We start from the raw sequence: 13,948 nt of genomic DNA, 5'->3' as shown, positions 1-13,948 counted from the left end.
CACAAACATATGTACTTTGATAAAGAAAACCAAAAATGATCAGATTACTGATAGCGTCAGACTGAGAGTAGGGAAAAACACTTGAAGACTAAAGCAGAGCAAAGCTTTAAGATCGCAAATTACATACATATTCTAGTGCGCTGATCTCGTAATTGAAAGAAAAGTTTAGCGGCGTCTTTTAGTTAACTAACTATGCGCCATTTGCCGTTTGCCAATTTTCTGATGATATGGAAACCGTTATGCTATTATTGTAGTACGCCCGATACTTTTCGATAAAAAAACCGAATCAAGTTGTTTTCGCGGCCTGGTCTTTTAAATTAACTTTTGCCGAGAGGAAAACAAATGATAGTAAGACGCAATATAGTTCAGACCATGCAGACCGTGAGTGCATCGAATTCAGGGGGTCTAGCATTGTTATGAGATAAGACGACGTCTTTCTTATCGTCTCAATTATATGGACTCATTACCTCAATTACTCACGCTTTACCCGCATTAGGCGTTGCCAGTAGAGAATGAAATCAATCGATCGACTAGATTGGACCAACTTACAATGCATGATTACTTTGCAAGCCCGCCAAAAATGACATTAACCTCGAGTTTATCATGTTAACCGTCATGACTATCTTATCCGAACATTTTTTCCATATGAATGCCAACTTTTATTGTCATTGCGTCAACGTCTTCAAAAGTGACTAAATTTCGTTTCTTTTTAAGCTCGGGCTACCAAATTTTCTCTCATTTTTTTAAAATTGTACTCGATTGCATTAATAAATGTGAAGAGGTTTTCTTTTTTTCAACTACTGATAAATGCCTTGTTATCTTTCGCACACACTTTACTATATTTCGAAACGTATTTATTGGAGAAAATGCTATCCAAATATATTAAATATTATATGAAAATTTTTGTTTTGACTAAGGGTCTTTGAACCGTTTTTCTTTTTTTTTTGCTTCCCTTTTTCGGACATTTTGTGGTCTGGTCACATTAAAGTCCAGTTGGAACGTCAGTTTGATTCCTTAAAAACAACCGCTCGACAGACAGAAATTTACTCTTTTGTGTAAGGGATCCCACGATGGGCGCTACTTTTGTGCAGCGGCATAATATATTATAATAATATAGTTGCAAGATCAGACGGCCAGTGTTTGGAACGGATAAATGCACATGTTATAATAAAACTAGCTAGTTCGGCAGTAATGAGGGGGTGGGGGAAAGTGGTCTATTTTTTATCCAACAAACAGTCAAGAGACGGTTACACTTAGGAAATACGCACACATAAATCCTTATGGACACAAAGGGATGATCGAAAGTTGCTTACCGGACCGGCTGATGTTACGCCTTGGTCTATTTTACACGCTGCCCTACCTGCCTCCTGGTCTTCTTAGTGCCCATCATATTGCGTGTGAGAGTCCATGAGACCACATGATTGTGTTTTAACTTGACAACCGTCAAAAGTTTTGAGACTTGAGATCTGGTTTCATTTTTCTAGACATACTTTTCACGAATAAAATCATAAATTCGTTCGACGGACAAATTGGCCGACATGGCATAATCAACTTTGCTATTGAAGCTGATCATATGTAAATGAGTGTCAAGGCTCAGCAATATCTCTTGTGAGGGATACGGGATAATAAAATTTTAAATATTTAACCTGGAAATAATTTGTTTAAATACCTTATTCTTAATACGTCATGATGTGTAAATTTATTTAAGTTAAGTAGCTCTCCCTGAAATTTTTTGAAAATACTAAGCAAAGCTATAGAAACACTTTAGTTTCGTTAGTTTCGTTAGTTTCGTCGTAGTTCGTTTAGTTTCGTAGTTTCATTAATTACTCCTAATTATAGTGAGTCATACCACGACGAGACCCTTAGACGTTACTGTTTTTCTTAATATAATTTATTTAGTTTTAATTTTAGTGAGTACCGTGAGTTTCGACATTTTGGCCTAAAATTATCACTTAACCTACAAATTTAGTGTAGAGTAAGTATAGAAAAATACCAGAAGAGATTGTAGATCATTTTTAAAAATGATCGCGCGATTTTGCGCGATTTTTATTTTTAATTATGACAAAAAGCAATGCAGGATCAAACCGGTGTAGCGCATAAAACATGAATAAATGAAATATTGTTTTGATAATCAATTTCTTGCTGTTTGTGCGTAAATTTGGTAGTACTGTTAACGGTATGAACAATGTAGTTAATGTGGCAGTTGAAGTTAAGCTTGGGATTCTATATTACACCGAAATACTTGATTTCACTCTTCCAAGCAAGAACCCCTGAATGAAGATGTTGGTCGATGAGCTAAGATTTACGCTTCCAAGTAAAGAAAATCGCTGCAGTTTTCTGCCCATTAATTAGAATCTTCCACTTTTGGAAAAACCCATCCATTTAAATAAGTGCTGCTTGTAAATTCGCAAAGTCGTCTTCAGCAAAAATACAAGGAATAAAGACTCGCAAAATGAAAACCATATATCCACTTGGTAGTGGGATGTCTGTAGTGGACATATTATACAATATAGATGATAGGCGTGGATAATCTGCATGGATTGTAATGAAGTAGGAACTGAAAGTTATTTGTGGTTTTGACAATTTCGAGAGGAATATTCTGACGAAGCATTTTAAGAATCAGCCCATCACGCCAAAATGCATCGAAAGCAGTCTAAATGTCGAGCAAATCCATTCCAATAGCACTTCTTGAACCAAAGTCTGATTTTAAAAAGAGACGAATCTTGAAAATTTCGCTCATTTATCGAAACAAATATATTTGGGTTGAGACGCGCGTCTTCCGTTGCCTCGGTACGACAATAGACTGCTTTTACTCGCCTTAATCCGCCTGAGTGGCCGAGTAGGCAAGAGTCTCGACTAGCAACTCAATAGTCGTGGGTTCAAACCTCAAGTGCGGTAGAGTTTTTTAATAAAAAAGCCGATAGCCCTAGATGCTAGTGCTTTAAGACTTTAGTCTTAAAATTTATTCTCTGGCTAAATTTATAATAATAATAACAATAATAATAATAATACTCGCCTTAAACCGCCTCTAAACGATGAGCGTAGATTTTTCATCCTTGGCGTTTCCTTCTTAGTTAGATTAATGAATGGCACTATTAGTGGTCAATATAAATACAACTTTACTCGACTCTGACTTATGTTCTGAATAGAATGTGTTAACTTTTTCGTCTGTGATTTTTCGATTGTCTTGCTTTCTTTTTGCACATTTGGTTCGTCTCTGACTAAGAATTTTATCTTTTAAGTGTTTTTGCCAAGTTTTTCAGTTTGATAAACAATGCCCACGGTATATACAACACGTTACGCGTGAAATTCTAAAAATCAAAAAGGAGAATGATTGTAGTATTGGCGAAGCGCGACACAAGTACCGGAGAATAAAGCCAACTGTAAAAGGAACTAACGAAGATAATACCTAATCTGCCATCACCGCGCAACTCCAGCTTAATAAGCCAGTAACTCTAACTCGTGCTAATGACAAGACGGATCCATCATTCGCCAAAAATCATACTTAAAACCTCAAAGCAAGAAATGTTAAAAAATCGAAACAACAACACATATCCTAAAGTCTAGTAAACCAAATACCCCGAGAATTGTAATGAATCCGATCCTACGTCTGTCGTAGTCGTTTTTTCAGCAAGAGCTTTATATGCGGAACACCATCTGGGATTCGATAGGGAACAACAATAGTACTACTGTTTTAGAAAAAGCCTTTATTCAAAACCATCTTTTGATGTGCTTTTCGGATGATGGCCTTCAACAATGCCATAACTGTAACTGGTCTGTCTCCCAACTTTCCAAAATAGACTTTACAATTAAAAGTGAAAATCGTCCCCAAACTGCTTTACTCAAACAAATACATTATCGATCAAGATCTGAATAAGACTATTATTGCCAAGAAAATTAGAAAGTCGCCATCCGTAATTGGCTATTGTTTGTAAGTCGCAAAGGTATTGGACGTTCTCCTTTAAAATTTTCGCCCAATTTCCTTTTAAAACCTGAATGGGTTTCGAAAAACTATTCTTGCGACATTTTGTTTCTCTACGTACAAGAGAGAAGATACTTCAAATTGCGTCTTCAGGAATCTAATTGCTGAAAAAGCCCATATATTGGAAAATGACGGTTGACACCTTTTAGATAAAGATGGTTCTAAATTGTATGATCTGCCACCTGCTTGTGTCATGTGTAGATGCTTCAGTACAGATTCCTCTTAATCTCGTACTTTACTTAAGCGCTTCAACTTTGACAACCGAAGCCAGAGCTATCTTTCACGCTGCGAACCTTCCTAATAGAGGCAAAGTCAAAACTATCGTTGTCACTGATAGTTTGTGTCTGTACTAAAAACTAATCGAAATCTTTCGACGTCGAGATCGAGCAAGATCAACGCAAATTAAGGAATGCCATCACAACCTGCGGCGACAAAATTAAAATGCTCGGTTGATTGGGAAATGCTGCTGCGTTAAATTAATATTCAAGACTTCTTCAAACGTCCATTTGGTTAGCAGAATTTTTGTTTTGCTTTATATTAGATAAGAATAAAGTCTAAAGTAGTTTTACTTTACCGTTACATTATCGAAATCGCAAATCATAATTATACGTCTAACACATGTTAATGTTGAAAGATGTTTGCTGTGTGTTTAGAAGTGTGTTTGTTTACGAAAATGTGAACAATCTTGCGCCAGCACAAAAAATAATGATAATAATAAAGTTATAATATCAGCAGTAATTGTAACACCCGCTGGCATCAGTTTAAATTTCATTTCTTTTTTTATTTATTTATTTTTTTTTTTTGTTCCCGTTTAGCTCCCATGCATTCATTGATGAATGCAGAGGCAATCACATTCTAATGCAATATATATATATATATATATATATATATATGAATGTTCTTGGGCAGATACTTTATGATATCGTTTCTTTTCTCACTTTAGTACTTATTTCTCTATAGTTCTTGAAATAATTTAAAGGTTCTCTGCTTGCTCGCTCAGCACTAGTGTATAAGTGTAATGTGATGTGAGTTAACTTATCGAAAATGATATATAAAGTAGGTAGATTCACCTTTCATTACATCAATTTAATTTTGCAGTTAAGTAGTTTGCCGTCATTTTATATGAATGGGATAGAAATGCTTCTTAATGGAAGCAGTTTGTAATCAATCCTCATTCAAAATTGCACACTGTATTATTGCATTATAAAAAATCTGATATATAAAATTGAAAATAAAAAGTTATAAACTTATATTGTGTGTAGCAATAATTAAATCATTTTCACTTGTTAGCGATTATCTTTACAACTGCTATTAAAACACGTTACGTTTATTATACGCAGATATAAGCACCAGTGACCTAATAAAGTATATGTGTCCTTGAGCAAAGTGAAATTACGTCCAACTGTCTCCGTCTGCGTGCGGAATCGCTAGATGGACACTAACTGGCCTGAACAATAGTAAACAAATATTTAATGAAATATTAATGTTAATGCGCTGGATAAGATCTACCCACGCACTTTAACAAAACAATTGACGCATTCCATGTATAACGGATGCGGTGAAAGCGGTAACGATTCTAATAAACAACATTTACATTTTTGTTCATATCTTTAAAGTTCAGGAATTTTAAATCATTTCTTGTCCGATTCTAGCATTTGTCTCGTTATTTATTCAGTTCTCTAACAATGCCTCCTCATGATCATTTTACATAAACATGTTGATCTATGCGGTTGGCACCAACCGACCGACGAATGTCTCGTCGTTGTTTTTCGCATTCGTGAAAGTCGATAGATAGCGTAATACAGATTACTATGCGCAATTTTAAAAGAAATAAATTCAAACGTTATAGTCGGCTATGACGCCATTTAACCATTAAACAAACAGACTACATAGCTATTCTCATAATAAAATGTTATGAATATTGCACATTTTTGCCCTATGAGGACTTACTAAGTTCTTGAGAGATGTTAATTAAGGCGCGAGACCGTAAAAAGTAATTCATTTTTTGTGTTACTTGGGTCAAAAGGTTTGGAAAAGTAACTGGACTTGTAGATTAAACACAAAAATGCGTATAGAGCTAAATGAATTGCGAAAAAATCCTCGCATCGTAAATGATGTCGCATATGAAAAAAAAGGCTAATAATTCGAATATAATTTCATAAATCGCTAGGCTATGCAACAACACGTCAACCAGGAGATTATCCATCATGCAGTTTGACGGTAACATGGCATTTTTAATTGTCATTACTTTCCATTAAAAAGTACAATCGGATTGGTAATAAAAATTTCTTCAGCAATTTCGTTGCATTTCGACACCATTGTGATATATTTTTGCTTCTTACGAGTTCATGTAATTCGTCGGCTTTTTGGCTATGGATTTGTGGTAATTAAAATTGGAACGAAGGTTCTTTCAGCCATCACTACCTACACCCTACGCTACTACGGTACATTAAGTTCGTATAAGAATGCAAGTAACGCGTAAAAGAAGTTAAAGTTGACCCAGCTTATATTACACCTATCGAGTCAATGTCATATTCTAAGTCGGTAATAATAAGATCTTTGGGACCACGTTCACTTCATTCCAAATCTTAGATGAGTTGTGCTAAAATTTTAAGCCGCTATACCTACATACATAGAATAATGAAAGATATTTTCATAAACTATAGCTAATGATAGAAATTTGAAAATTGTCATATATGGTTTTTTCACAATATATCGTTAAATTTGTAGGTGAGTAATGCTTGTAGTGCATGGAGTTAAACCAGCTATGCAAAAGCTACCTAGCACTTATTTTTATTTCCCCCACTTAATAACGATTAAGTCAATGTAATAGGAGAAGTGTGGTAATTAAAACGACTTAAACTATTTTATTATTTTTTTTTTTTAAACCTATAAAGTATTTATAAGCGATGTATGTATATACATACACTCCTATATTTAACTATTTCTAAAAAGTACAGATGAAACGAGAAAGTTAATGCGTCAGTGCTAAACTATATATTAATTAATATAGCAAAAATAATATAATATAATATAATATAATATAATATAATATAATATAATAGAATATAAGAAGAAGGTTGTTCGAGAAGTCATTTCATTTTTTCCCAATAATGCAATTAATCGTATTTTTCACAGTCAGCTTCACACTTACGCCGCATAATCATTATAAATTCTATTTTGATTGGTGATATAGTATAGTTTGCTTGGGGAAAAGTTCCATTGAATCCACGTAATAGTTTTTGATTGTTGGTTCGGCATACATTTTTTGCTTTTTTTACTATCAAAGTATGTAGAGAAGGCTCCTCAAGGAAGAGAAAAGAATTGCCCGATTTGCGAAACAAACGAAATTACTTTTCGAACAACCGAAATTTGATAGAAGTAAAAATGCTTGAAACGAACATTTGCTTCTGAGAAAAACATTTGATATCTTTTTATCCGCATTCTTAAATATTACTTAGCTATATTAAGATTCAATCTGACGAAACCTTAGAAATGCTAAAGAAAATGTTTGAAATGACTTTGAAATAATTTTCTTTCGCAAGTAAAATTCTTATGCCTGTCATTGACAAATTTGAAACTTTCCGTAATTTCTTCTTGTGGCTGGAAACCTAGCCTCAGATTTGGAAATGTATTCAACTCTATCCACTATCTGCTGTCGGAACAGACACGCAGACGCTGACAAAAATTATAAAATCGAAATATAACGCCTACCACCACATACGCATTTAATTGATGGGCAGAAAACAAAACAATTTTATGCAAACGAGCACGAAATGCCTGTAACCAGGAGTCAAGTTTGACTCCTGGTGAGAAGGGAACCTATCAGTTACCGTTCACGGCAAATAAACTGATCTGATACTGAAAACGAATTTTTCAAATAATTTATATCATATCGATCCGTATCTCGCCCAATTTCTTCGCAAAGTTAATCACGCCATTAACAGAGTAATACCTTTCTAAATATGAATGGTAAGCTTCTCTACAGCAAACTGTTTACTGTAAAATGTGATAATCTCATGTTCTTATACGATCTCCATGACGTGTCAGACTGTTTTGCAGACTTTATGCGACCTCCAGAGCAGGGGGAAGTATAGGGAATGATAAACATAAATATATAAATAAAGGAAGGAAGGAAGGAAGGAATTTACTTACTATGAACCTAAAACGTATATAGTTTTTTTTTTTTCTATAATCATCTGATGATGTTTCTGTTGAAGTTGAAGACTATTAATTAATTCATAATTTTTAATTTATATTCTGCAAGCAGAATAAAAGGTTTTTTTTTGTAAATTGTTCAAAAAAAAAAAAAAAAAAATTGATTAAAAATTAATTAGGTTATTAGCGTATGTATCCATAGCTGTCAGTACACTTTTATGAGTGCTCGTTGATTGTTAAAACAATATTTGATGGCAGCCATACATAACTATATACATATATGCATATATATACATAACTGAAAATAAATAAATTGTTCTCAAAAAGCGAAATTGTTTATAAATGGAAAATTTATAATGATTAACTGGCGCCAAAGATTTTCAATTTACAGATTTATACATTTGAGACTGTATGGTAGGGTAGCCTGGTTTATTTCTTAATTATGTTTATGGATGAAAACAAAAAAAAAAAAGAGAAAAAAATTTTTGCATTAAATTTGTATCGAATTTTAAACAAATAAAAAAATAAAAAAATATTTTTTCTTTTTTATCGCTTCAGTTTCTGAGTGCCATTTTGGTAAGACTTTACATGAACTGGGATCCAGTTGGTCCGCCGATCTGGGACCTCCGTTTGGCGTCATGTATTGCATTAAATGCGAGTGCGTAAAGGTACGTAAAACGTTTAACAAAATTATGAAAATATTTCAACACCTTTCGCCATTTTCATCTTTATTAATAAATGAACGATGAGCAAGAATGTGTTAATTGTTATGTAATTCGTTCGGAATAGCTTCACTCTTTCAAAAAAATTTAATGCTTACGAGAGGAAATTGGAACTGGTAATTAAATACTTCCAAAGGTGTTCAAACTAAATGAAGCCAATAAAATTTTGGCACTATGTTGCATAATTTTTTTTTGTTTTTTTCGGGAATCAAACATCCCTGTGCAAAGAAAACGAGTAGCTTCCTTTAGAAATAAATTTCCTTTTTTTTTTACAAAGAAATTTCTCTCGACAAATCGTCCAATTTGTAGACGCATTGTTATAAATGATTTTGCGGGAATGTTGTGTTGAAAAACAAGGCCAGCATTTGTCGTAACATTAGATAGAACGAGCTCGACATTTTCAAGTAAAAATTATCCTGCAATCGTTCCTAAGAAATTTCAAAGTTTTGAACAGAGTTATATTTATTGTTCATTGTATATTCCATGATATTATTTATAAGAAATTCGATTTTTGACGAATTAAAAACGATTCGTAATTAATTAAGCTAGTTTTAGGTAATCGCGAATGTGATGGCTAGTGACATTTTTTCATTCGTTCAAGTTATAAAGTTTGTTCAGGCTTAGTCATCTGGATGACCAGTAAGCGAAAGTATTTCCATTAAACACGACCACAATGGAAGAACGGAAGACAACGGTCGGATATAAATTGTAGTCGAACGTTTTAAGATCGATTAATTTTAATTTGAGAATAGGCAGCCTCCTCTAGCGCCTAAGTTGAACTTATTTTCAACAACAGTGCCACTGTTAAGTGTTTGCTCTAAACTTGTATAACTGTAAGGTATTTAAGTTAACACTTTGAAATTTTCTTATTTTATTTAACCTATTATTCTGATGTCAAGGAACTTTTATTTTCGTATTTGATTTGATGAATTGATATAGAATTGTTCGTCTTTAAGAAAAACGCTTAGGTAAACAGATTAGGAAACACGATTCGATTTAGGTTTCCACGGTGATCAATGTGTATTGCGTACAATTTCTACGATATTCTAGATCGTTATTAACAAATTGAAGAATAAGTAAAACTTTATCCTAAAAATAATATAATTGTTTCTTATAGAGCCACTGAAGCGTTTTCGATTATTTTTAGGTAAATGATATGAAAATCTGTGTGAACTTATTTGTTTTACTTTTGGCCTCGTTTAATGAGAGAAGAGAACAAAAATGTTAACAAAAAAAAACTTACAGCAAATTAAAAAAAAATTAATTGACGCCATAAAGTCTTTTTTCGTCTGCTTGTTTGTTCCGTTAACACACATTCTCAATACATATGAGATCCACTTGGTTTTTTTTTTTTTTGTTTCTTTGCTTTAGTTGCTATTTTTTATTTTATTTTATTTTTTTTTTTTTTGAATATACGCAAACACACACACACCGGGCACTTTTTGGGTTTTCAAGATTGATATAAAGCAAATTTTTATAAATATGCTAGCGCTTCTATATGTGTATTTACGTATGTACGTTCAATATTGTATATGGTATATCTTGTCTGGCTTTTGGTCATAGTTTTAAATATAAAAGCCACATCGCGGAAACATATATACTTATGTCTACTTATTATATCGTTCAAAGTTAACGTTCGTTTTCCCAAATTATTTACGCTTTAAAACAAATCGTCCATATTTTGTTATATTTTGCATTTAATTTTTCTAACCAAGTAATCCCAGTCAATAAGTTGTAATTAGATTTGGGTGTAAATATAAAACATGCATGTATCGTTGATGACGGAATATGTAGGGCTAAGGGATAAAATGTAGATGCAGAGCGATTATTGATTATAAAGGGTCATATGTCTATCTCTAGTATACGAACTCAAGGCCGTACCAAAAGGCGCACATCGTGACGTGTTTCGAGGATTGGAAAAAGTACTGGCACAAATGTATGATATCTAAAGCGGGATTACTTTCTTGGGAATAAAATAGATATTGATGAATAAATGACGATATATTTTTCGAGAAAAATAAGAAGTCGCCTTTTTTTTGTAGCAGGACAGGCAACTTAGTAGAATAATAATATTCGGTGGCCATGAACCATATATATGTAATTATTCAAAAAAAAAAAAAAAAAACTTTTTGAAAATATTTAAAAAGTAGCAACACTCGAGCCATTCTCGCTACAAATTTTTAATTCGCGTACGTCTTTGGCCCTTGCATTACTTGATGCAAAATTGAATGTAAAACAAGCAAGACAATTGTTATTCGCACGTGCACTGTCACGGTTACCCTAAGAAGAATTAACCAAAAGGAAAAAAACATACGTTTTCATACTTTATAATATATCCATCACCGAAGAATGAGAGACATATTCGTTTTGTCAAAACGTTTGCAACGCCCAAAAGGAAGCTTCAGAGACTTCACAAACTACAAATATTCTTGATTAACATCAAATTCCGAATCGATTTTAGCATGTCCGTCTTTCCCTCTCCCCAACGTTGTAGTATCCGTGGATATCTTCTTTTTCTCCGTGCGTTTTGCTTACCGCTCATAAAGCACAGCATATCCACCACATAAATTCCACTTTTATTCGGAAAGTATGAAACTTGAGCCGCGCCCACTCAATATTATAGAGTACGAAAATTTTGCTCTTTTCCTTTTTTGCATCTCTTTTAGGATAACGGTAATTGATATGAAAGATTCAGTCACAACCGTACATGGTTCTCTAACTTGTTGAACAAACTTGAGGAGTGGTACGTGAGCGTGCGTACCCTAGGAGTATGTGGCATTGCATCTATTGTGTCGATCTGTTTGTTTCGGTCATTAGAAACTCTATGGCAACTGTCGGAGCAGAGGTAGCCTAACGCCACGGATGCCACGGACCGAGAATCTACCCTGCTTTATACGGCGGCTTGATATTTGAGTGCAAGCCTTCAAATAGTTTCGCATAATCTGCAGTTACAGCCAAGTGCGTGCGAGGGGCACAATGTGCCTGACTGTACAGCTGCAATGCATCCACGTGCTTGATTCATACAAAGCCAGATACGTAAAATGTGGTTTATGTTGACAGGAGGTGGGGATATACCTCCAATGACGGCTCCAGGATTTTGAGTTATCAGCCTGATATTCCAGATTAGAGATGCCTCTTCTTTGCAATGGGTTGAGCCATAAAGAACCGCATGGTTAAATACTGCAAGGACGGCTATCTCCATTAATTTGTAAAGACACCTCCTATGAATTCCAAGAATAAGAAAGGCATTCAGAAACTCGGTAACCTAATCAGGATTTTATTACTGATACTATTTAATTGGGTGATACCCTCTAACAATTAGACTATGGATTTGAGGAGAATCAGTTAACTAAATATTTCTTATTATTTTATATAATTTTATATTGGAAAACAATTGATGTTCGAATTAAATTTCTACGCAGTTTGGCTCGTTTTGGTGACTTGGAAGTTAAAGGAGCGGACTGTCGTCACTCCGCTCGAACGAAAATCAGGATCTTAGTGAACATGTAAACGAAACAGGAAGCTTTAGTGTTTGCTAGAGAAAAAACCTTGAACTCGTCACGACAGAAAAATTCGACGAGTATCGTATTTCGTTGATGAAAATGTGATATAAGCGAGACAAATAAATCTCTCGTAATATAAACCCATTGATTGCGTTACTTGACTTTGACCTGCAGTGTCTTGACGTAATTCTACCACGTTTAAAGAACTCGCATTAAACAAATTATAAATTATAAATTTATTATAAAATACAATACTAACTTGCTATGAATTTTTTTTTTTTTTTTGTGCTAAATTTTTAGGTACCCAAAAAGAAGCGTATAGTCGCTCGTGTTCAATGCCGAAATATTAAAGAAGAATGCCCGACAACTACCTGCGATGAACCCGTTTCTCTCCCAGGCAAATGCTGTAAAACTTGTCCAACCGATAAACATGGTAAGCAAACGACGATATATTTAAAATATAAATAATCCAATGCACTTTCTTTTCGCATCAATATATTTTTTCAAATTATATTTAAATAAAAAATTATTTATTTCATTTTGTTGCTCATATCGTATAGTAGAAAACAATGAACAAAATGAAATATTGATTTATGACAATTTTGTAGACAATAAATTAGGAAAAGCGACTTAAGTAAAATTGACTTTCTAACTAGGTTAAAATTAATTGTCCCTTATCTATATTCCTCAAGTACAGAGATAATACGTTCAAGATACCAGGAACTATACACTCGCACATCCGCCTATCATTCCCTATATTGGAAAACGCAATTGTGCTTTCATATCGAGCTCTGTCTTAATTTTTTTCTCTTCGTCATATAAACCGCGTCTAAGTCTGTTATGAAAATATATAGATAAAGCGCTAGGTTATGTAGGCTAGATTATCCCAAATTACAACAGCGTTGCAATATAAAAAAAAACTAGAAAATTACTGCAGTGGGACATAGCTTACCATAAAATACTCCAAATCACTTTGCTTAACGCAGATGCATACACTAATTAAACGGCTTTTCAAAATAAGATATTGTATGGGAAGAGATTGAAAAAGTAATTCGACCCCATCGATTTTCAGTAACGTTCGTCGGTGGGCCAAAACATGCCAGTTTACCAAATTTCATTAAAATATCCCAAAAATTGCGACTTGAACACAAAAGATCAACACGAAAAAAGAGTCAGACGAACGAACAGGGTGGGTCGATCTGGCGTGCTTCTGCGTGTTGCATAAACTCGCACAAGCTTAATTTATCCTTGCACTACAAGTGGTGTAGAGTATAAAAAAAGTTTAAACAAATGTATTTTCTTGATATGTGCACTGTTCTCCAAAAACAAAAAAAAAGATCAATGTTTCACTTTCGGATCTGGTAGTTCGAAAAATTTCAACATCGTTTACTTGAGGTCCTTGTCTCATGGTCCCTTCTAAATCGAAGACAATAATCTGCTTAAGTTTGGCACTGAGGAGACTCTTTTCTTTCAGTGCGTGTGGCTGCGTTGCGTGCGACATATGTGTGTATGCCCTGATCAATGATAAGTATGGATTGACAAATTAAATTACGTTATAGTCAAAGAGCACTCACTCCGTGTAT

General features: G+C 33.9%; 1 protein-coding gene across 1 annotated transcript in view; it reads left to right on the top strand.

The window, feature by feature from the left end:
* LOC119637144 (dorsal-ventral patterning protein Sog) overlaps window positions 1-13,948 on the top strand; it is a 73,050-nt gene that overhangs the window by 46,460 nt on the left and 12,642 nt on the right. Inside the window, exons 2-3 of the mRNA XM_038032990.1 lie at window positions 8,699-8,808; window positions 12,666-12,798. Coding sequence (XP_037888918.1) covers window positions 8,699-8,808; window positions 12,666-12,798 — 243 coding nt within the window. The remainder of the gene's footprint in view (window positions 1-8,698; window positions 8,809-12,665; window positions 12,799-13,948) is intronic.

This window comes from Glossina fuscipes, unplaced genomic scaffold (assembly GCF_014805625.2).
Source record: "Glossina fuscipes isolate IAEA_lab_2018 unplaced genomic scaffold, Yale_Gfus_2 43, whole genome shotgun sequence".
Classification (NCBI taxonomy): Eukaryota; Metazoa; Arthropoda; class Insecta; order Diptera; family Glossinidae; genus Glossina; species Glossina fuscipes.
Note: the sequence above shows the minus strand (reverse complement) of the source record. Positions and strands in the feature narration are given on the sequence as shown.